At 38.9% G+C, this 23,154-nt stretch overlaps 2 protein-coding genes and 1 long non-coding RNA gene across 7 annotated transcripts; 1 reads left to right on the top strand and 2 right to left on the bottom strand.

Annotated features, from left to right (window-relative positions):
* Positions 1–374: 374 nt before the first annotated feature.
* nufip2 (nuclear FMR1 interacting protein 2) lies at positions 375–11,785 on the bottom strand. 3 transcript variants are annotated; one of them, XM_044140950.1, is made up of 4 exons: positions 11,219–11,785; positions 7,422–9,104; positions 5,719–5,751; positions 375–5,373 (listed from the first exon to the last, which is right to left on the bottom strand). In XM_044140950.1, the coding sequence occupies exons 1-4, from the start codon at positions 11,364–11,366 to the stop codon at positions 5,321–5,323; spliced, it is 1,917 nt and encodes a 638-aa protein (XP_043996885.1). In that variant the 5' UTR covers positions 11,367–11,785; the 3' UTR covers positions 375–5,320. The 3 variants fall into 3 exon arrangements, with proteins under 3 accessions (XP_043996885.1, XP_043996887.1, XP_043996886.1); XM_044140952.1 differs by having other exon boundaries at positions 10,690–11,355; XM_044140951.1 differs by lacking the exon at positions 11,219–11,785 and adding an exon at positions 10,590–10,981.
* Positions 10,579–17,067, top strand: LOC122845015. Its single transcript, XR_006372961.1, has 3 exons — positions 10,579–10,715; positions 15,961–16,091; positions 16,873–17,067. It is a non-coding gene; the product is annotated as an uncharacterized LOC122845015 (long non-coding RNA).
* Positions 14,365–23,009, bottom strand: glra4b (glycine receptor, alpha 4b). 3 transcript variants are annotated; one of them, XM_044140954.1, is made up of 10 exons: positions 22,708–23,009; positions 21,885–22,012; positions 21,126–21,193; positions 17,918–18,141; positions 17,058–17,140; positions 16,824–16,961; positions 15,952–16,166; positions 15,591–15,764; positions 15,098–15,190; positions 14,365–15,002 (listed from the first exon to the last, which is right to left on the bottom strand). In XM_044140954.1, the coding sequence occupies exons 1-10, from the start codon at positions 22,764–22,766 to the stop codon at positions 14,736–14,738; spliced, it is 1,449 nt and encodes a 482-aa protein (XP_043996889.1). In that variant the 5' UTR covers positions 22,767–23,009; the 3' UTR covers positions 14,365–14,735. The 3 variants fall into 3 exon arrangements, with proteins under 3 accessions (XP_043996889.1, XP_043996888.1, XP_043996890.1); XM_044140953.1 differs by having other exon boundaries at positions 15,098–15,193; positions 22,708–23,005; XM_044140955.1 differs by lacking the exons at positions 21,885–22,012; positions 22,708–23,009 and adding an exon at positions 21,283–21,806 and having other exon boundaries at positions 15,098–15,193.
* Between the last annotated feature and the right edge of the window lie 145 nt (positions 23,010–23,154).

The raw sequence follows: 23,154 nt of genomic DNA, 5'->3' as shown, positions 1-23,154 counted from the left end.
TACTGAATTTTCTTGGTCTATCACAACATTTTAACAACATATCTTCTTAAAATATTTATTGTAGGCAACCTCCTGAGTACAGAGTCAAATTTCATAGCATTACATTTGTATGTCATCTTAAATGCACTTTTCAAAGCCAGACACTCAAAACAGCTTAGGTTTCCAACAGGAGATTGTTTTTAAAAAAATAATATTAAAATAATTTTTATGCAGATAACCAATTTTTAGCCAATGCAATTGTTAAAATGATGCAGTTTTACACAATCGGTGAGTCTATATGCCTTTCTAATCAGAGCTGTGGATGTTCACTCAATTCAGAAGAAGTGATCCAGTGTGGCGCCAAGAAGAGAAATGACAAAACATCAGATTCATCATCAAAATTTGACATTTTAATGGAAACTAAAACAGTGAACACAGGATTTTTTTTATTTTTATTTTTAAATTGACTATTACATTGTTCGGAATTTGAGGGTTATTATCATGCTTTTAAAAAAAGTGACACTTGTTAAATTCAAAATAAAAGAAATTAAATAATCAGACTGTTCATTTTAAAACACAAATGCCAACTTGTAAGACATTTGAGAAAGAAATGTTGATGCCTTCAGGGGAAGGGAAAAAAAAAAAAAAAAAAAAGTGAGAGGAGGGGACGACAAAAAACGAACATCCAGCCTGTGTCTCCCTCTGTGACTGAATCCTCGTTTGCTCACTTTACTTGGAATCTGAAACAGCACCCTTTGCTTTGCTCTGAATAAAAAAAAAAATCCCCAAAATTAAAAATTTACCAAAAAGCATAAAACATGTATGAGAAAATGACATCATAAAAGAGGGACAATTTTAATCAGAGTACAAACACCACGTTCAGTCGTTCCCATTACAGATAACCAATGAGGGAGAAGGGAAGAAAAAAAAAAAAAAAAAGCAGCACTTTCGGTAGTTGTTTTCCCCTTTAAGAGTTCTCGCTCACACTCACTATAACAATGTTCTCAAAGTGACATTCAGCTGCTACACAAGTGATTTTTGTTCACATATGAAAAGAAAAGAAAAAAAAAAAAAACCTCTCTGAACTCAGCAGGTCGTCAGGAAGCTGGCTCTGACATCATCCGCTACACCCTCCCCACCCTTCTCTTCTCGCTCAATATCTAAGTAGTGTACCTTTGGCAAAAGCAGATCCAGAGATCCAGAACTGCACATAAGCCTCTTAAAACAATTGAGATCAATGGCGTCACAAATCAAAAAATATATTACAAGAAACTCTAGATGCAGTGTATTTCAACGCTCCACATTCCACCACAACGAGTTTGAACAAAACCAATAAAAGCAACGCGTAGAAAGCCTGCTGGGAAACGCAGCTTTCACATTGGTGCTGGAAGGGGGCAACAACTGGATACATCAGCCTCAAAACAACAACTAATAATAATAATAATAATAATAAAAAAACATCAAAAAGACGAAACGTCTCGATTCCGTTTGATTTACTTGTTTTAGTCTCATCTTAACTGTGCATCTACGGATAAGTAAGGTTACAACTCAAAAAGAAATAATTCTTCAAAAACGTTAAAATATTAACTTGTTAAAATGAGTCCAAATGAATCATTTGCTACTTTAGACATTAATTTGATAGAGATCTGGTACACATCAGCAGACAGCAATCTGTCACCATTCGCAGTGATTTTGGCTTCAAGTTGCAGAAATTTGAACGTTAAGCCATGACAAAAAAAAAAAAAAAAAGCAAGAATAAATGCTCAATCAGCTGTGGCTATGTTGGAGAAATAAAGATATTAAAACTGTAACAAAAAGTTGCACTTTTTCTTTTTAACAGAAATGAAAAAAAAAAAAATGGCACAGATTTATACTGGAAGCAGAATTTAAACAATCAAAATTGCTGTAGTTTTTCTCCTCCCTCCCAGGCCTTCCCCTCACACAGGCACCTGAACGAAATACACCCAGGGGAAGGAGGGGGGGCTTTTTTTTTTTTTTTTTATATATAAGAGAAACTTGCATATAATAGGAAGAACTTGCAGCTCACACACACACACACCAACCAACCAACATCAAGCCACTCAACCTGGAAGCCTGCATCAGCATCCTAGAGGTGATTGCACATCCTGAGGGGGAGGGATGGGAAACAGAAACTCCACATGATTATGTTTGTTTTTTTTCTCAACGTGCCGGCAGTGGATTCCCCACCCCAACCCCTCACTCTCCACCCCACCTTTTTATAATTACTGATTAACCATCTACTCCATTGTAAGAACCTGTTTAGTTTTTTTTTTTTTTTGGCTAGCAGGCTACAATGCTAGAAACAGCAGCTCTGATTTCCCCCAAACCAATGCAGTCTTCTTCAAACAAACGGGGGGGAGGGAGAGAGGAAGAAACAAAAAAAGGTACATTTATTGTACTATAGTAAAAACACTTTCCATCACCCTGCTTACCTACATTTATGCCAAGAAAAATCTGCACAATTTTTTAACAGCTTCAGTCTGAACAATTTAGCATCAACCTGATTGTGTTCATTTGCCCAGGGATTTATGTGCAGTCAGATTAAATTAAACTGTAGCAAGCTGAGAGTTACAATAATAATGATAATAATAATATAAACACACAAAGTAATGCTACCGGATTAAACACGCCTCATTTGCAATTTTCTTTGTTTGGTTTTATTGTTAGAGTAGATTCAGTCGTCCTCACTAGGAGAGCAGCATCAGGTATGGGCCGCTGTGAGATTCACATCACGGCATTGGATTTAGGCAGAAAACCCCCCACCCTCCAAAAACAATGTCTTCAATTTAAAACCAAAAATTATTTTCTCATTTAAAAACTGCCTGTTTAAAAAGATAAATTTTGACTTTCTTTTTTTTTTTTTTACAACCGGAAAGATTTGCAAAATAAAAACCGAAACAAAATACACAATTCTTGTGAGCGTAAGCCCTGGCTTTCTACTAATTGACCAGCAGTATGCAGCAACAGGTGGGAGAGGGGCAATGCTGCTACTGGAGAGCACTTTCTGATACATCAGTATGACATCAGAAAACCCTTTTACAACTGTGTTGCTTTTTGATATAGGCCCAGACAAGATGGACAACGGACGACACACACACGCACACAAAAAAAAAAAAAACACAACTAAATCTGGGTATGGAAATAAAATGGGAATCCAACTTGTACACTAAATTCCACATTCTGCTGAGGAAACGGTGGGAAGAAGCACTCAAGCCTGTTAGGAGGGTCGGAAGAAAACACAGGAGGCGGAAATGAACCAGCAGATGATTACTGTTACAGCCAAAGAAAACAGAGTGGAGATGCAATGTGCTTTCTAGGCAGATAAAATCCAACATGAGCCCAAAGTGAAACCGACATGCTTAGTCAAAGGTAAGTTATTTGGTGTGTTTTCAGAATATCGCATGAGACAGCAGTAGGACTCCAATTCAGCATTTCCAGTATGAGAAGATTACATGACAGGGGCCAATTGGCAAAAAAAAAAAAAAAAAAAAAAAAAAAAAAAAAAAAAAACGAAAAAGAAAACATTGAATATACTCATGGCTTCATCAACACTACCTGAGTTATATTTAATAATTCTGTATTTAGCAACTATATATATATATATATTTTTATTTTTTTTCTGAAAAGTAACAGCCCAGAGCCATTCTTTTAAGGAGTATTTCTAGTGTTACATATAAATTTTCTCTAGTTAAGATAAAGGTAATTTGTTAACATAAAGTGCTATTAATTCACAATTAAACCAAATTAGATTTTCTAGACAAGAGGACCCCCCGAGCCCACCCACTTTCCCCACTCTCAGCTCCTTTGTGACGTCCTTTTCTGGAGACGACCCGCTGACCAAATCCATCTCCTAGAATCACCAGATGTGGTCAGATCTTACAAGTGAAGAAACAAAATGTGCAACAAAAGAGTAAATGCAACCGAAATAGAGTTGAAAAACTAAACTGCAGGCTAAGTAAGCATCTCCGATGAGGATTTTGTAGCTCAACAAAACTCATTTTCCATGGAGGTATTGCACACCGGCTTGCAAAAACTTTGAAGACCTCCTTCGAACGTTCTGACACAGTTTTCTTTTTTTTGACAAAGTGGTTAGTTTGAGATCTAAGGTGAAAGTTGTGATAAATGAGTTATTGTATTTCTGTGGCAATGAAAAGGGGCTTGAGTTTACCAGTAAACATGGGGGCAAATGAAAGAAGGAAAAAAAAAAAAAAAAAGTAATTGAGTGAAAAAAAAAAAAAACATGCTAGGAAAACAAGTGTAAAATGAAACATTTTTCTTTAACTGAACAGACCATATTTGTAGAGATATCCTGAGTGTTGCAGCTGAATAAAACAGAACAGCCAATCAGAAGCAATACTTGTTTGTTCCTAAACTCTGAAAAAAATAAAAATAAATGTGCATGATTTTGAATTCAAAGAAACTTTGTGATAATTTATGACCGTCTAAAGTGAAATGTAGCGAAGGCTTCAACAGAAACAGTTTAACGGAGACCCGATGTTAAAACCTTTCAGCACACCAACTGAACAAACGTCGTAAAGGGGCGTGGCTTTCCTTCAAATTCGGCACTTCAGTACCTTAGCTCTGGGGTCTAACGGCGATGCAAATAATACTTGTGTTAGGTCAGCTGAAACAGCATAAAAACAACTGCGGTACATAGAAAATTTCAGGGCTCTGAGTAGTTTGTTTTTTTTCCTCTATAGAGTTTTAAGACAAGATTCTCCCTTTCCGGATGGAGCCTCACGAAAGTCCACTGCCGCCTTAACAGGATTGCAAAACACCTTTACTCTACAACTCACAAGGCATTTCGTTAACAATCGTCTCCATTCCTTCACCACTAATTCAAGCGCAGATCTGTGTGTGGAACGTCCAACGTATCTACAGTGAACTCATTTGAATGAGTGAAGAAAGAAACCGACGGAGGCATCCCAACAGTTCGACAGGAAAAAGGCTTAAGGAGGTGCGGTCCGAGACACCTGCCTTGGTGAACTCCCGAACATTATCCCTTAAAAGCCATGAGAGGAGGACTACCACAGCTAGAAGTCGTTAAGGTCCATTCATCGTGTTGGAGAGGCACCGATCAACTCCTTTTTAATGTCCATCCAGAGTGTGTGTGTTTTGTCTGGTGCGCTCCCAAAGGGAAAAAAAAAAAAAAGTTTCAATAAACCCGAGTTTCCAAGGAAAATCATGCTTAGCTATCAGTGTTTTCACAGTTGTCACTTTATCCGACAGGATTTGTTTTTTTTTTTTTTTTTTACTTTTTCCAAGGTAGATAACTGCAGCACCCAGAGGAGAAGACAGTAAGCACTGGAGATGATCTACGTCACTGATCAGGTCCGTCCTTGGTCTCATCATAAAACACTATTCTTTTTGGATCTACAGCGGAGAAGAGGCAGACAGTCAGAAACACAACAACAACAGAATGATACAAATGATCATAATGTAAATACATTTCACAATCATCGTTTTTAGAACTGCCAATAACACTGAAAACATTTGGTGTTGTAACAGTCTGTGCTGCCAGCTGGCTCGATTACAGAGCCATTCACCAGCAGGATATAGATTACACTCATCATTTCAACAGGGGTTTTGATTAGGATTACTGTTGAGTTATAACAAATCAGATCACCATCATATCATGCTATACAGCTACTCATCCGCTGAAGTGTTTTTTTTTTGTAGCAATAAAAACAAGCGAGGACAGAAAAACGGTTCCCTTACCTTGTTTTTGCAAGTTGAAAATGGATTCCATTTCTGTTCAAGGAGAAAAGGAACATCAGTTCATAGCCCCAAAAAGTTTTCTATAAATGTAAAAGCCAAGCAATAAAACGGTACAATCACATGAATGGTCATTCTGACAACACTCTTTGGTGTGGAAGTTTTTGATGAAAACCAAAGTACCCATTAAGAAGCTCTTATCCACGTGGGCTGTTCATTCCGGTTGCCAAACAATAGAAAGTTAAAGCTGAACCTGTTAAAGCAAAATTACCTTATTTGATTCATTTGTAATTTCTTTTTTTTTTTTAAATCATTGAAAATATTTAAAAAGTAAGAGTCCAATTTTGTGCATTATGGGACAGAGTGGATAACAAAACATTGGTAATCTTTAAGTTTCATATTCGAAAAGTCACAATTCTCTGTAAAGTGATGGTAGCCATGGTAACAACCAATAAGAAGCTAAAGAGTTAACAATAAATAATTTCGTCGTTGCTTTGAAATATTGGTCAAATCCTGTTTAACTGCTGTGCAACACCGACGCGCCTCTCTCTCTCTCACACAGTGAAACGTCCGACATTTACAACAAACAATTCCCACAGCTCCAACAATGTCTCAATAACAGAATGATTTAATGACAAGAGCATTTTCCAATCTCATAGAAAGGTTTAACTTATTTTGAAATAATATTTTAGGGAGGAAAAAACCTTATTTGGGAATTCATCTGCAGGTCAGATCTTTACTTAATCTGTTTTTTGTTTTTTTTATATACAGGTGCAGATCCCTTCAATGAATTAGAAAGTAATTGAAAAGAATTCAATAACTGAATTCACTAAGTGAGACATACAGATTAAATATACACAGACAGATATTCTCAAGCCTTTCGTTGAGCTTTGTGTGAGCGTAATTAAAAGCATGTTTAACATCTAGTTAAAATTATTTTTCAAAAACTACCATTAATCGGACAAACATCAAAACACATTCAAAATATAAGATACATTTACAGACTTCTCTTTCCAAGTCCATTCTAAGAAATGCGAATAAATCTCTGAGCAGAATAAGGTCATTTCCAAAGTAACTTTTCTCTCTTAAGACTTGAAATTCACTTAGAAATGACTAAGATCACATTTCTTAGTTCTCCATAAAGGAACCTTAATCATTTTAAAGTTCTTAAAGACTTTATAAAGAGTCAACAAAGGAAGACGCACTTTACAGCTAATGGGTGAAACTATGGGAGGACATATCGTTTATCGTGATATATTTCTTATAAGAATTTTGATTTATCGTTGTTGCAATAAATTTCAGTTATTGATGATAAATAACAAAGCTGACAATATCATCGGAAATGTTATATTTACTATTTTCGACAATAGTTGTTTCACAAGAGCATGAATGAATAAATGTGAATTCAAAATTACAATTAAATGCAGCTTATGTGTGCAGCTTGGTGTTATAAATTTGACTTATTTAACTAAGTAGCGTCTTGAAGAAGCTTGTAAATAGAAATATTTTTCATGAACTGCATTTGTGCTTGCATGGCTACAAATGCTGTGCCACGCAATAATCTAAAAAGGATAATAAATTGGTTTTTTGTAGTATAAGTTTAGTCTCACAATACTACCACAAAATATTGCGATAAAAGTTTAAGTCCACATCACCCACCCCCTAGATGAAACACGCCTCAGCCCAGAGCAGAGAGTGAAAGTTACCTTTAGTGTGATAGGTGACGGCAGCTTTAAGGTCAAAGGAACCCCAGCTGGACCTCCTGCCAACGTCTTTTGGGTGGATCTGTTCTTTAGAGGAACCGAACAGCACAGTGGTCTGCTGGCCCACTGCAGGCTTAGCACCGTTGTCTTTACTGGGGGCCAGCAGAGAAGAACCCACTCCCTTCAGCTCCACTTTCGTCTTTTCCTGGACGCTTGGCTGCAGCTTGGTCTCCTCCTCGCTCGCCGTGCTAGCAGGAGAGCAAACACTGGATACTTGGCAGGGGGCACAAGTCCTTTTCTCCGCTTCTTGAGAAAAAGCTTCGGCTTCTAGAAATGGGCTAATGTCAAAGAGGGGCTGGGCAACCTTGGCTGGGACAGCCTGACTCCCGTTGTGAGAAGTCACAGAAGTCTGGTCCTCGGCAGGCACGAACCCGTTCCCTCCGTCGAGGGCCGGGTTGGGCTCGTTGATGAAGGAGAGCCCCCACTGGTTCTGGAAGATGTCCCCCAGGGCTTTCTGATTTGTCTGAGCAGCCGGTGGGTCGAGGTGGCGAGCGCTCGGGAGCACGGGTTGCATATTTAAAGGGTAGATTAAAACAGTACACTTTCTGAGCTCGCTCGCCTCGCCGTCTACGGGACTTGTCGTAGAGCTACAGCTACTTTCCAAAGAAGATGCTACATTCTCGCCACTTGGGACAGACGGGGCTGATTGAACACAACTAGCAGCAGGAGCAAAGAAGGTGCCCACGGACGGGCAGCCGTTCCCGTTCCCAGGAACAGGACCGTTAGTAAAGCTAGCCGAGGTGATAGTTTTCATAGCAGACATGGGGACCTGGGACAGTCTCACAGGAGGAGGCACTGCCTCTCCTCCGCCTTGAGCTACTTTATTGAGGTTCTCTTTTACTTTGCTTGCATAACTGATCTTGGGAACTATTTTAGCACTGCTATTGTCCACAGGAAATACAGGAGGGGGCTTGAACAAAGTCCACGAGTCCTCTTTTGAAGGTGAGGAAAGCTTGCCCTTGTGCTTTTCCTCTGCTTTCTTACCAAACGTGCCAGCTGCTTTACCTTCAGAGGTTTTCCTCTCAGGTTCAGCGACTGAAGTCTCTGACGCGACGGCCCGTTTAGCCGTCGTCTGAGCTTCTGCTCTGTAGCTGGACCGGAAGCCGTCGAGTCTGGACGCCGTTCCTTTCTCGGGCGTCTCGACACTGGCGGCCCCCGGCGTAGTGTTGCGGGGCTGCATGTCTCTCTCTTTGTCTTTCGTCACATTATCGGCACTCTTGATGTTGCCGCATCTGCTCTTTCGTTTCTTCGGGGTGGTATATCCGCCTTCGGAGCCGCTTCCGTCATTGTCCTTACTGGAGTAGCCGTTAGTGATGAGGCCATAATTCACGAGCCCATTCTGAAGCAAAGCAGAGTCTTTCTTGTCTGAAGGCTGAATCTCATAATGACTCAAATCCAGCGCCTTCTCCTTGTCATTTTTTAAGTCCATATTCTTCTTATGCTCAGAGAATTTGCTGCTCCCCTTCTGAACAGAGGTGTAGTGCTTCTGCGGCCCTTTCTGCTTCACATTTTGGTTACTTATGTGTCTATTACCATTGCTGCTGGAGGAATGGGACATACCGACAGTGTAGGGCAGGTGTGGATTTTTCTCCCCCTCCTCGTCGCTGATGATTACATTTTTACTGCCTGCAAGAAAAAACAAGATCAGTTAAAGGGAAATGGGGCACTGGTCATTTCTTCTTTACCTTTCTAGCTTTGGTTGTTTTTTGTATTAGAAGACAACATTACGATACGAATGCAGAATACTACTAATAGTCAAATTTTTCTGACCCCATCTCAAGAATTAGTAAAAAAAAAAAAAAAAAAAAAACCCCACAAACATCTTAAGTGTAGCTCTATTTTGTACCATTTTTTCCCTTTTTTTTTAAGGCGTGTAAAGATGAGTTGTCGTTCACACATTTTACACCAGCCTTGTGGCAAACTGCATCAACTTTGACAATTTTCATCAGGTCCGGATGGTTCAAGAAGAATCAGAACGTCCTCCGCAAAAAAATGAAAATAGTGTGATACTAAGCAAGGAACATTTACAAAAATCATGGCACATCACTAAGATATTGAATTTTTTTCCTCACTATTCTGATGGTTTAAAGGTTGAAGAGTAACCCGAGTCAAAGCAAGCTCGCTGAATATGTTGTTGATTGAGGATCTACCAAAACTAGCAGGTGTTTGTTCTTTATTTGCGTATGGTTAATCTCAAAATCCATACACAAATAAAAAAAAACAACGTAATATTTTGTAACTAAAACGATCAAATTCCTTAATTATGCGTGAAGGTTGCCAACTTCTGTTCTAAAAAAAAAAAAAAAGGAACTCTGTTGTAAATGTTTGTGTAAATACTCTGAGATTAAGTTTTTCCCGTAAAGTAATCTTACCTTGGAATATAAACATATTTTATAAATGATATAAAATTAGAGGATTTGAGCCATTTTCCTACATTTATCACCAAGATTTTCAAAGTCACCTAAATCTAAGGAAAAATAATTTGGTACTTTGTGGTGTTAGCACATGATATGCACTGATTTTTTATTTTTTTTTTTAAGCACAAAATGGTTTTATTTTGTGTTAAAAATGAAAAATAATAAAAAACCCATTCTTTTGTGGAACCAAAAGAATGGTACATGTCAATGTGTTTATACAATGGTAAAAGCAACCTAAATTAAATCTGTAGGGCAGAAAATAAATTAAAGATTAAACATTTCATCAAACATTTCCATATTCACCAAAAATTTGATGCACTTCAAGATCAAGTGCAGGAAGATAAACCCCATAGCTATATTTAGAATATAAATATAGATTCACAGAGAAAATTGACTGGGCCTTAGAATTGCTCAGATACAAGAGAACTGCTGTGTCAACATGGGACTTCCCACTACATAGTGTTTCTCCACCCTGTTGTTTGTTGGCATTAAACACATGGGATTCTGTATATAGCCTAATCACCCGGTCCCAGACGCAGTAGTTTGCTTTTTAGTAAACATCTGCAAGTAAAAGTGGCTGCCAGCTACTGTATTTTCGATGCTATCTGCTCAGCTGCGTGGCTTCGTGCTGACCAAACAACACGCAAAGGGCCCAGTCAGGCCAGACGGCTAACTCTAGCTAACTTCGACCAACCTGTAAGCTCACAACAGCTGCTCGTCATGTCATTTCCACCAAACAGTTACCAGAAGAAGAAAGTAAAAGAGTTTCAAATGAGGGGGAGGAAGCCTCGTACTTTTCCACCGTTCTCCAACTAGCCGGGTAAGTGTGGAGTTAGCTCGCGCTGATATTCTAACATGGCCGACAGGAAATCGCAGCAGAGAAAATTCCAGCAGAGCCGGTGTTGTTTCCTAAACTGGATGCGGACATGCTGGAATCAAACACATCAAACTTTGGGTCATTTGAAAGACCACCGGGGAATTGAGAACACAGCGGAACCAGGAGAGGTAGTTTACGAATCTCTCTGGTTATATTAGCGAGAAGAAAACTGGGTGGTGAAGCCGGTGTACAAGGTCAATCCCCGATGTGTCAAATCCACCAGCAGCAGCAGCAACAACAACTGTGACGCTACGTCAGCTAGCAAGCCTGCTAACACAACTTCAGGGCACTTGCATGAATGTACCCGACGGTCGAACTACTTAACAGCTTTTCTTGTAATTCGTGTTAACTCCAAACCGCTAGCTAGCAGCCTAAGCCCCAGTCACGTTAGTTAGCAAATGCTAGTCGGCTCGCTGACATTAGCCAACTTTTCCGGATGGCCCAACCTGTTTTCTTCGCCTGCGTTTCCTGATACTGGCACTGGAACTGGCTCTGATCATGTTTCAGACACGCCGTGCGCTGGATGGAGCTCCGGTCCTCTCCGTTGTGGTGGTGCTGCCTGTCTTGTGCCCGATCTTTGGGCTGTTCCTCCATTGAAGTGAAGAATGTCGGGCTTGTGCTCCCACAGTCAGCGCGTTAGCTCACTGCACGGCACAGGACAGTCCAATCACTACCAGAGTGAAACGGAAGCTATTTGAAGCTTCTGTAAACGTCAGCAGTAAATGGCTAAAAATGGCACTGTTTTGGATGGTCACAGCTCCTAAAAAAATCCATGTGTAGAATTTTGTAGATGATCGCACGGGATTATTATTTTTTTGTTGCTGTTGCAAGACTTTCTTTGTGCAGCTGTTTAAATTGTCATTATTCATTATAATAAAGAGCGAGAGACATTTGGGAATCTTTTTCAGTGTGGAAAAGGATCGGGGTGGGGTTCGTGTAAGAGCCAAAAATCATATGACCCGAGGCGCTGCCACGTCTCCAGCCAGTGGACACACTTTGGTGGAGGGTCATGTCGAGAACAGCCCCTCTCCTAAAATGGAAAGGTAGCGTATTGATACGGATAGTCTCATAAAAATATTGTTTAAATACAACATTCTGGGGGTGGGGAGGATGTTGAAAAAAGTGTTGCAAAAATATTTGGATACAATAAAAGAATTTGTTTAGACAATAAACGCTAAAAAGCGAAGTCCGCAGTTCAACAAATTAATAACTTGTTAAATTAATATTTTAATCTGACAATTTAAATAAAACCCGACTATTGTTATGTATATCTAGGATAACAAATTTTTTAAATTACAAAGCTTAAATATGTTTAATTATAAAGAAATACATGTCAAAACTAATACAATTTAAATTACATTTATTATGTACAAAAAGCTTAAAGTATATTATTTAAAAATGTGTCATGCTTACATTCCAATAAATATGTCTTAAGGCCAAAACATTTCTAATTGGAAGAATTTGGACGTGCACAACTTGAATTTATTACAATTGTCAGCCTTATGGATCACAAGTAGTGGGCGGAGCTAAGATGAGCTGCTCTGCAAGTTAACCAATCAAATGTTAGGGTTATTACAGCGATCGCAGATAAATTATGTTTTAATGAAGTGTCAAAAAGATCTAAAGTAAGATTAATACTGAAACAATTCCATTTAAACTAAAAGAAAATAAAATGTAGGTCACACTCTGACGATTTTAAGTTCATGTTTAAAAATTGACACGTTTCTAAAAAATATTCAATTATTAATATATATATATATAGCCTATTGTCTAATGAGACCCAAATGTTTTTGGGTCTCTGTGATGTTGCAGTGACCCAAAAGTGCCTTTAACTTTAATGTTATTTTCACAGATGGTCGTCATGATATTATATGGGCGAGCTTGCTACATGCTGAACTTCTGACAGTATTAGCTACCAGTGTTTCCCAACCCTGGTCCTCAAGGCACACTGTCCTACATGTTTTAGAGGTTTCCCTGCTTTAATGTGCCTGATTCAACTGATTGCAGTTCAACAAACGCCTGTTAATCAGTCATCAATTGAAATCAGCTGCACTGAAGCAAGGAAATACCTAAAACATGCAGGGCAGTGTGCCTTGAGGACCAGGGTTGGGAAACACTGAGCTAAACCCAGCATGATTATATGTCGACTGAGGTTTCATGTGCAATGTGCATGTATATGTTTTGAAAATACCGCCATCTAGTGGTTAAAAGAGGTATCTTGAGTTTCAGGCTAAGTGCTGACTGAGATCATCACAGTGCAGTCAAAAATTTCAACTTCGTTTTCTACGATTTCTTCCATATCTGGTTAAGGATGAATTTTTTAACAGAAAAAACATTTAATGTGAAAGAAGCTAAACTTCCAGTAATCCCCTTGCTGTGAAAAGAAAAAGAGGCTCCTCCTATTCCTAACAGTTTCAAAGCTGATGTATGCAGCCTTCTTGTCCTGCTTTGGTATATATGCACGTGACAACTGCTTTTTGATAAAATATTTATATTTACAGGCTGGGTTTCTATTTAAAATCTGAGGCTTCTAGAGAAACACTGCCAGTATCTGTGTAAAGATCTGCTTCTTTTCCAGGATCTTTAAAAATAGAAAGTGACAGAGAGCAAGCCATGATTTTTATAATCTTGGATGTGTTTGGACTATTATAATGAAAAGCAACAGAGGAATTCTGTATTATTTTTGGCTCAACTAAATATTTTTATTGTTTGAAGAAGAAAGGAACTCCATATGTTTCAAGAGACAGGTTTATTTATAAAAATACAAGTAAAACGATTTGTTCAGTGTCAGTGGAAACTAAATATGATGCACATTTTCAAAGCTTGCCTCTTACAGAGCCATATTTTATCTTTAATACTTCAGAACTTAATATTGATAACTTTTAAAAATTTGTTGTTCTGGGTGCATATTTGTTTATAAAGAGACATATATAGTTCCTGTTAGAGTTTAGTTTTTGAACTGATACCGTACATTATCCCAATTAACTGGTCAAACATTTAAAAAACAATTCGTTTAAATCCATAAGGTATTTTACATATATTAAAATTCCCAAGCCCATACCAGCACAGCTCCAGAAGTGAACCTAAAGGTTATGATAAATGCTATATAAGTTTTATCACTGAGTGGCAAAACATAACAATTTCACACTAATACTGGCAGTCCTGTGGATGAGGTTTACAGAACCTTAAAATTTATTCTGCTATTGCAGCATAGCTTCACATAACAATGTAAAAAAAATAAATAAAAATAAAAAATCAAACCTTTGAGTGCATCCATTGAGTGGGTGAAAAAAAGTTCTACATAAAGAAATGATCTGAAGCTGTGTTAAATGCATTTTGAACAAAGTGGTTGATATAACACTTATTGTCAGCCCTGCAGCCAAAGTCTTAGTCCTCATTAAAGAAATCTACCACAGCATTACTTACCCTCCACCGTACCTAACAGTGGATATGAGGTGCTTTTCCAAATATTTATCCTTTGTTTTGTGCCAAACCCTCAATCGTTTGTTTGGGTGAAGAATTTGCAGCTCGAGATATTTTTTGATCTTACATTAAATATTGGATTTATAGTAAAACATGAGTTAGATTATCCTGCTGTAATAAAAATATTAATTTTATTGCTTTTGCACATGTTTACCAGGGGCACCAGCAAGTGTGGAGGGCCCTTCAGGCGAATAAGTGCACTGTAAAATGTTCTGACCTGATTTTACAGCATCCAAACACAAGTGATAGAGGAACGTTATACACACACTGTAATCTGATATGCAACTCTTACAAAGTGCAAATTAAGTGCAGATTTCATTAAAAGAAATAAAAGAAAAAGAAAAACCCACACGATTTGTTTAATAATAGAATTTTTCAGTGGTACTGCACTTGCAGTCCAACATCTTCTGCGTGGCCCAATAAATGCCGCTCAGTCCGCAGACGTTTCACGTTCAAAAGTCCCTGGCGTGATCACGGTGGTCAAAGAGTGAACTGCAGGTCCTCGTGCCGTAGAACTTTGTAGGTGAGCCAGTAGAGCACGTTAAACATGAGGAAGCTCATGGGGAACACGGCTCTGGAGATGGTGTCGATCCTCTTCGCCCGCTCCACGAAGCGCCGCCGGATTTCATAAAAACCTAAACCGGGAGGCAAGTCGGCAAAGACCGGCGTTGCGTCCATTTCCGGGGCGCTGGACAGGGAGAGTCCAATGCTCTGGAGGAGAAACCCCTGCTGCGCCAGCTCCTCTTCCTGTGGGGAGGTACACAAAATAACAAGGTGAAGCACAGTCGTCAGGATTCAGCCTGCGAACGTGACTGGCAATGAGGCAGCAGGTCAGGACGTACCCTGGCACAGGCACTGCACCGCTGGGTTGCGCTCCCATGAGCAGCATTGTTTCCTGGCGTGGTGTTTCCCTTCCCCTTACCGTCACTGCTTCCCTGCTGATGGTGAACAGACAGGACATGACCCTAATCACTAAACCGCACTCTGCCTTGTTAACAGAAGCGTTTTGTAGGTTGAAAATATTTAAATATGTTGATAAATCCTGCCTCTACTGTCCAACACCCCCATCTCGAGAATTATTCACATCACAAGATGGTTTTGACCCATGTTGGATCCCTGCCTTTCCTTCTCATATTATCGGGGGTATAACCGGAAGAAGCTGAGAACACACTGTCTGCAGTGAAATAAGGTGAATTGAATTAATTACAGGTCAGCGCTGCCTGCGTTTCTCAGTAGGAATGCAGCATGCAGTTGAGCTGTGGCTCTTGCATAGCTGGGCGCAGTGAATAGCAGGTGACAGCTGCCCCGGGGGCCGTGTGGGTGGGATGTACTCACAGCTCTCTGCGGCTGCTGCTGCTGCCGCTGCTGCTCTTTAAGCTTCTTCCTGAGTCTGAAGAACTCCTTGTGCTGGCGCGAAACGAAGTTAACAGCTGCGTACTCCAGGAGCGCGGCAAACACGAAGAGGAGACACACGGCCATCCAGATGTCTATGGCTTTGACGTAAGACACCTGCCAGACCATGGGCGTTGCATCCGTCAATTAGTATTAAGATTGTGTGCAAAAGCTGATGGCAAGTAATTCTGTAGGGCAAACTTGATTTGACATCTTTATCTCTTCATTGTGTGTGTTTACTCATTAAATACTTTCACTAAGAGGAATAAAGGTTACCTATAAACAATAGGATAACTTTGCTTACCTTTGGCAGAGAGGCTCTGGAGCCTGAGCTTTGTGTCGTCATGGTGAGCACCGTGGTGATTCCCAGACCCACTCTGGCCGGCGCGGCGTCCATGTTGATCCAGAAGGACACCCAGGACAGGATGACGGTGAGCAGGCTCGGTATGTACATCTGGATCAGGTAGTAGCCCATTTGACGCTCCAGGTAGAATTTAACCTCTATGCAGGTGAATTTACCTAAACAAAGGAGGAGTTAGAAGATCAAATGGTGACAGAAGGAGCAGGTCGCTCTAGCTGAGTTATTTCTTTAGGTCAAATGTTGTATTCATACAATTGGGACTGATTGGTTATTTTTATCAAACATTGAGTGAAAGATTGTGAGTCGGGTTGTTGAATGTTTGACCGAGCCGTAGGACTAAGCAACAACCTGGTAAGACTTCATTGAAACTATTCCCCAGAATGAAACAGCAAATGGTTGGATGATTAAAATTATGATACACAGAAAGGTTCATGTCAGAGTTGGTGTTAATGAATTTGGTCTTTTAGAATAACATTAGCTTTTTACTGGCTCAGTAGTTGTGCTACAGATGATCAACATTCACGTTTTAACCAAAGAATAGGTCGTAAAATCGCTTTTAGACAGGCAATATATAGTATAGTGTTAATTACGAAGTTCATTATGCATATATATTGCATATGCAAAAATTAATGCAACAAAAAGCTGAAGGTGCAAAAAGAAAACTAACAAAAATTTCCAAGGCTGTGAATACTTTTCCAAGAACTTGCATGCCAGCTTGCTCTATATTTGAATCAGCACTGAGATTAGGTTAGTTTTAACCCAACAGGCACTGTGCACCAAGACTTTATATCATCAGATTGCAATATACTGCATACCTGTGTTGTAGTTCTTGGTACAGTAACCAAGACCTTTCTCCTCTTTCAGCACAAACTGGGGGAGCGTCAGACCATCGGCCACCTGCACCGCTCCCACATCCAGCCATTCAAAAATAAGGTCGTTCATGGTGTAGCCAACTAGGAAACACAGAGAAGCTGCACAGTGAGCAATAAGTTCACTGACCAAATCTACACACAATTTCTGGTTTCGTCTGCCATGAAGGATGAACTCACAGCTCTCCAGCTGCATTATGCATGTCTGGCTATCCATGGGGAAGTTCTTCAGATCCATGGGGCAGGAGAGAATGAGCGTCAGCCTAGAAGTCAAAAAGCAGCAAAAATGTTGGAACGATTTAAGCAACAAAAAGGGTGACAACCCAACTCTCGCAACAAACAGCACGACTCGCATGAAAAAATGAACAAATACTGCCTTCTAAGAGAATTTGGATATCTAATACAAGTTTTAACAATACTTGCATATTCCAAAATACAACTGAACAATCAAAGCTGAAGATTTAAAAACATTATATAAAATGCAATAAAAAATATTTAATAAATTAGAGTTCCCGTACATCTAGTCTCAGTATCACATCGGGTCCAGACCATGCTATTCATTTGGAATAAGACTTCACTGTTTATTTGAATGAATAGGGCAATAAACATATTCATACTATTATTACTGTTTCTTTTGTTAGGTTTAGGTTTATGTTTCAAGTTCAAAGGTTACATGAGAAGTTCAGGAAAGCTGATGGTTCGGCTCATGTCTCTCGGAGGTGCTAACGGAGCGTCAAACAACGCCTCCCGTGTCTGTTGTTCTAATTATAACTCAGTACCATTACGCTACATTTCACCACTGCTTCAGCGGCTCTTTACTGACCTGATTTATTTTGCCCGCGGTTATAGTTTGACATGAACTTGCTCATGTAGTGTTCTGGACAGTACAATTACTAATGAACTGAACTGGGGTGAGAAAATCCTCTCGCAGGCCGTGCAGCATTCTCAGAGGTTTTGATTAAAGCCGCAGGAGGCCGAGGCTCATGTTCAGATTTGAATTGAGGGAAGTAAAAAAAAAAAAAAAAAAAGCACGATATAACCTGATGCTGTAGAGGACGTTTCCATTCTGGAATATCCGGAGCAGTTTGTTGTCGGTCGTAACTTCGTGGAAGTTTGCTCCCTTTTCGTTCGCAAAAAATAGATCGGGTTTCCAGATGGAGTCCAGCATTGAGGGGTCTAAGTCCAGGGAGTCGTCTGGATACTCCTTATAGGCAAGTCGGGGGTCATTCCACTGCTGCCGTAGAAACACATTTAGCCGGTAGTCCTAACAGTAGGAATCAGATATGAAAGTAGTCGAGAAATGAAGCAAAAGTGGCAGTACAAAACCTACAGAATGCAGTAAAAATTACTTATTTAGCTACACTCCTTAAACTTTTTCACATTTTACAGAAACAAACTTCAATCGATTTTGCTTGGATTAACTGTGAAATATAAGGAAAATTACGCATGTTTTGTTTTTGTTTTGTTTTTTTAACATTTTTATAACGACATATCTGCAAAGCAAGGCATCTAATTATATCTAACCCCATTTTCTATGGTAGGCCTAAATAAATGCCTTCAAAAATCACTTATATCTCACAGAGCCATTCTACCTAAACCTAAAAGACTATAAAATAAAGTGAATGGTTTAGACCGGGGCTCTGCTACCTTTACAGCCCAAAGAGACATTTGTGCTTTAAGTACATCTAAAAGCTAAAAAGCAAAACTGGTTTAGAGCTGGAAATCTGTTTCTGTTATTTTTAAAGAGCAGCTATCTTATCCCATTTTTAGGTTTTAACAAAGAAAAACATAAAAAAAAATTCTAAAGGATGATGCCTATGTGTTTTGATATTTTCACATAATTTCCAGTCAATATTAACTATGTAGAAAAACAGATCTAAACCAAAAAAAAAAAAGACTTGTACTTTTAATGTCATTCTGTTATGGAAATTACATGAAATCATTCCATTAAAAAAAAAAAAAAGCTGAAAAAATCTTAAAATGCATTTGTTTTTATATCTATTTTTGAAAACTTCAGTTGCTTCTTTGTCTTTTTTTGTTAGTTTATAAGAGCCAAGGTGGAACTTGCAAAGAACCGCTTGCAGCCATGGAGCCACAGGTAGGAGACCCCTGGTTTGGACCAAATCATATTCAAGCGTTTGAATGGTCCAGTCAAAGTCCAGCTCTAAATCTAATAGAATATCTGTGGCAAAATGTAAAAAAAAAAAAAACTTCTGGAAAGCTGAATTCAACACTTTTCTGAAAGAAAAATTGCGAGCCATGTGCGACTTTCTATCCACTTCACCAACATGTGCTACTTTGTGCTGGTCGATCACAAAACAATTCTTATATTAATTCTTAATTCTTACATAGAAGTTTGCGATTGTAACATGACAAAACGGGGAAAACGTCCAAAGAAATAGCACTGTAAATTTCTAATGAGATTTAAACCTTTTTATAGCTTGCACAGGTGTAACAAGAGCACTATGAAAATTGAAAATCACAAGCACACAAACTGTCAGCGTGAAAACTGTCATAAACACCAACAAACAAACCGAAGTGCTCTAAAATTGAGTGCACTTCCCATTTCAGCCTAAATTTTTCAGGCTTTGCTTAAAGGTATTTTCTGCACAAAGTTTTTTACTCTAAGCTTGAATAAATTAGCACATGCAGCCATCTCAGGACGCTTGCATACACCTAATAAATTATTAATGCGTTCCTGTGTGACAGAGTCCTTGTGCATACAAATAATTAAAAAAAGAATCAAAAGTTGTGCAGTGAACCTAAGATTCTGCTCAGAAGTAACTTCATGTTTGAAAGTTAAGTAACAGGTAAAATATCAAATAAAAAAAAATATCGTCTCAGAACTTGTGATTCTTTCTGATTAAAATCCAGACTTATAGGTAAAGTCCTTATAACATGTTACATATAAAGGAAAGCAAGGTGTGAAGCTAAAACAGATTTTTACATGTTATCTAAAGAGAACAAGATAAACAAGAACAAGATTTCTTTTTAAGTTTTGTGGAAAAAACGGATTTTTTTTTTAATCCTTGCCTTCATTCATAGGCCAAACTTAATTTAAAAATGTAGATTTTTTTAGGAGCACACTGAAAAACAAAGGGCTCTGCTTGCAAATTTACGTGCAAATGTATCTCTTAGCCAACATTTTTAGTGCCACAATCTCCATTGTAATACCTAGTTTAAAGTCTTTGGATGACTGTATCTTGTCCTTAACTACCATAAACAAATAGCAAAAATTGACATTTGTGAATTTAAAATATTTGGCCAAAATGTCATTATAATGTGTAGTTTACTGTATGTTGACGTATTTCTTTGGGTTCCAAACAGAAGTTAACTCAGATGTTCATTACACACATGCGAGTTGTTAACTTGAGTCTTTTAAGGATTTATTCAAAACATTGTCTTTCCTAAGTGTTTGGAGGTGGATGCATGACCCTTTTTATAACTTTAATATTTCTTTTTAAATCAAGAATTGTATGCACAGGTTTAACTTTATAGTAGTTTGTTTATGTGCGTTAGTTCAAGAATAAACAACCACCTTCACTAATATTTGGATTAATGTCCCTTACCAAGTTGGACACATTGCCAATCGTCTGGCATCATTCTGTCTAAACATTCAACAACTTATTGGAAAATTTGTGACATTTGTTGGTTTTCTGGTATGGACTCATCTTTTATGTGTTAAATGGGGTCATAGCTAGAGCTTTATCCATCCCGTGTGACATATGTTTAGGAGAAGGGTGTCCAATGTACTGCCTGGTGGCGGCCCTGGGAATAATACAAATTTTTCCACCAGCAAAAGCCAAATAATTTTTTTAGAGCAGGATTCTCACAGAAAAAAAAAGCATATTCATAAAATGAAAAATGTTTGGTATAAGTGTTAGTCTTTTATTCACATTTTATTCTAATTTTACAGGAAGTGGGACCACAAACAACATCAAACTTTGCTAAGGCGACAAAGTATAGAGTAAAAATTCTAAATGAACAAAATAGAACAATAGTAAACTGTCTTTCTTTTAATGAAGCAAAAGTGGTTTTTTTTGTTGTTGTTTTTTTTTACATAGCCTACCTTGTACACTTCATTAAAATAAGACGTTTCTTTTTGTCCAAGAATAAAACAAATATTTATTTCACAGTAAAGGAGATTAAGGATTTAGATATATGGACCTCACTCACATTTGAAACCTCTGTTAATCAGAGTCCGAAGTGAACTGAAACAAGTGTAAGAAGAGCACAGAACTGACTCACCATGGTTGTTTCAGTGATGGATCCAAAGCTGTTAATGAAGATGTTGCAGGTGACGTTGACAGGAGGACCTGACAGAAGCAAACCGTCACCAAACATCACCGAGAAACACTTTCCCTAAACACAAAACGATGTTTTCTAAGCAGAACACACAAATTACCGGGACCAACAAGAAGCATAGCTTTCCTCCAAAGTAACATCTGCTTGCTACCTCCACGTCGGGGCCATGTTACGAAACTAAACAGCCACAACTTATGTTGTCATTCTTGGTACACTCCCGTCGGTGTGATCCATCTGCGGCCCACTAACAGGATAAATATTTCAACCGCTCTTTTCCAGATGCAATAATTTATTGATTCTGCTTTAGTTACATTAGTGTATTTATAGCTAATCGGTAGGAGATTTACCCAGCATGCACTGACGAGGGATGCGGAGCAAACATGAAATAAATATGAATCTCGACCCTGGAGGCTAAAGGCGAAGCATGTCAGAGGGAATCTGCTGGCTTCACTCAGTCGCTGCTGAGGACTGGACTGAAATAGGCCTGTGGGGTAACATGCAAGGGTGACTGCACACTTGTGTCAGAGTAAAAACGTGATGGAAAAGAAAAGAGAATCCTAACTCAAGGCTGTGGGTCAGCGGGGAGAACAGTCACAAGCCACGATTAAGAAGAAAACATCCTCGCCTGCAGAAATCTCTCCACTCTTGTTCGTCTGTGAGTGATTTTGTGCTCCTTGGCTGCTCACACCGCAGCGCTTTTACCTTTGAAATTGGGTCTGATGCGAGCGTCGTAACCAGATGTTCGCCCCATCAGTTTGTCCAGAAAGTCAGACGGAGAGGGAGGCTTGAGCGCTCTGCTGGGGAACGTCATCTCCTTACAGAGCACATATCTGGCAGATGACAGGACAACCTGAAGAATATTTGACCCATTTCTGCCTCTAATAACATCTAAAGTCTTCAGTTTGACTTTAAAGTGACATTTCATGCACACGTTTTAAGCTACGGCAGGGATTTATTTTTAATTAAATCATTACAAGGGGCGGGTTCTTGGGGCGACCGCTCAATTCCACGTAGGAAACTACTTTCTCCTGTCGTGCTTCGCACACTTGGAAAACAACTCCAAGTAACACAAGGGATCTTTCACTTCTCATATCATCTTAAAACCTGGCTCTTGGAAAGTCTACAATGTAAACATTAAGAATATCTAAACATATATGGATTTTATTGTTGTTTTTTCTTCTTCTTCTTCGTATTTATTAGTTTTGATTTAACCTGCCAATGGGAGTATATGGAAATTAGCCACCAAAATCTTAATAAATGACCTCATTTTTTGTCTGTTTCTATAGAGTACCCAGGCATTCTACATGGTGTTTACTTTGGAAAACATTTGTCCTAATTGGGGATCATAAAATATTTAACTCTAGCTTCCTCTGTGAGTAAACAGAGCTGTTGACAAGCCTCTTTCTGTCTGAGAGGCACTTGGCATCATCTTGTCAAACCGCATTAAACGCAGTAGTAGGCACACACTCCAGTAAATACACTAACCCTAAAGGCGACCAAAACATTCCTACAAAGCGTTTCTTACCTGGCTTGTAGAAAAATGACAAAGCAAGCCCAAAAATCCCACCAGTTGCTTAGAAACATTCTTGAGTACCGGATAGAGCAGATAAAGCGAGAAAAAGAAGAAAAGCTGAAAAGGGAGAAACAGAAAGAAAGCAGGAAACTTCTTGTGGCTGTCCGGCCAACAGATGAGCCTCTCTCCCTCAGAGCAGGTGTAAAGTACAGGAAGCTGCTGCTCCTGCTGCTGCTGTATAATTTAAAATCCAAGGGAAGTTTTTTTTTCTTCCTCCTCTGTCTGTTTGTGTGGATGACTTCAAGCTTGAACTCTTTTTTTTTATAGCCATGTGATTGCTGAAAGAATTACTGCAAGAGTACTTAAAGGAACAGTGCGGTTTTGAGAGCAGCCTGGCACACGCTGCATCTTCTTAAGTTTGGGAATAATCAGGATTCTGGCCACATGAGAAGAATTAAA

The sequence above is a fragment of the Gambusia affinis genome, linkage group LG15 (genome assembly GCF_019740435.1).
Source record: "Gambusia affinis linkage group LG15, SWU_Gaff_1.0, whole genome shotgun sequence".
Lineage (NCBI taxonomy): Eukaryota > Metazoa > Chordata > Actinopteri > Cyprinodontiformes > Poeciliidae > Gambusia > Gambusia affinis.
The sequence above is the reverse complement of the archived record's forward strand: the minus strand, read 5'-3'. Positions and strand labels throughout refer to the sequence as shown.

What these genes read in the sequence shown, in the direction of transcription:
- nufip2 (XM_044140950.1), bottom strand. Translation starts at nt 11,366, where the DNA reads ATGGAGGAACAGCCCAAAGATCGGGCACAAGACAGGCAGCACCACCAC. An exon ending in AACGCAGGCGAAGAAAACAG is followed by an intron (nt 9,105 to 11,218) that starts GTTGGGCCATCC and finishes TTTTTCTTGCAG; the next exon opens with GCAGTAAAAATGTAATCATC. An exon ending in TTTCAACTTGCAAAAACAAG is followed by an intron (nt 5,374 to 5,718) that starts GTAAGGGAACCG and finishes TCTCCGCTGTAG; the next exon opens with ATCCAAAAAGAATAGTGTTT.
- glra4b (XM_044140953.1), bottom strand. Translation starts at nt 22,766, where the DNA reads ATGTTTCTAAGCAACTGGTGGGATTTTTGGGCTTGCTTTGTCATTTTT. An exon ending in CCATCACTGAAACAACCATG is followed by an intron (nt 18,142 to 21,125) that starts GTGAGTCAGTTC and finishes TCCTACTGTTAG; the next exon opens with GACTACCGGCTAAATGTGTT. An exon ending in GGTGCAGTGCCTGTGCCAGG is followed by an intron (nt 15,003 to 15,097) that starts GTACGTCCTGAC and finishes ACCTCCCCACAG; the next exon opens with GAAGAGGAGCTGGCGCAGCA.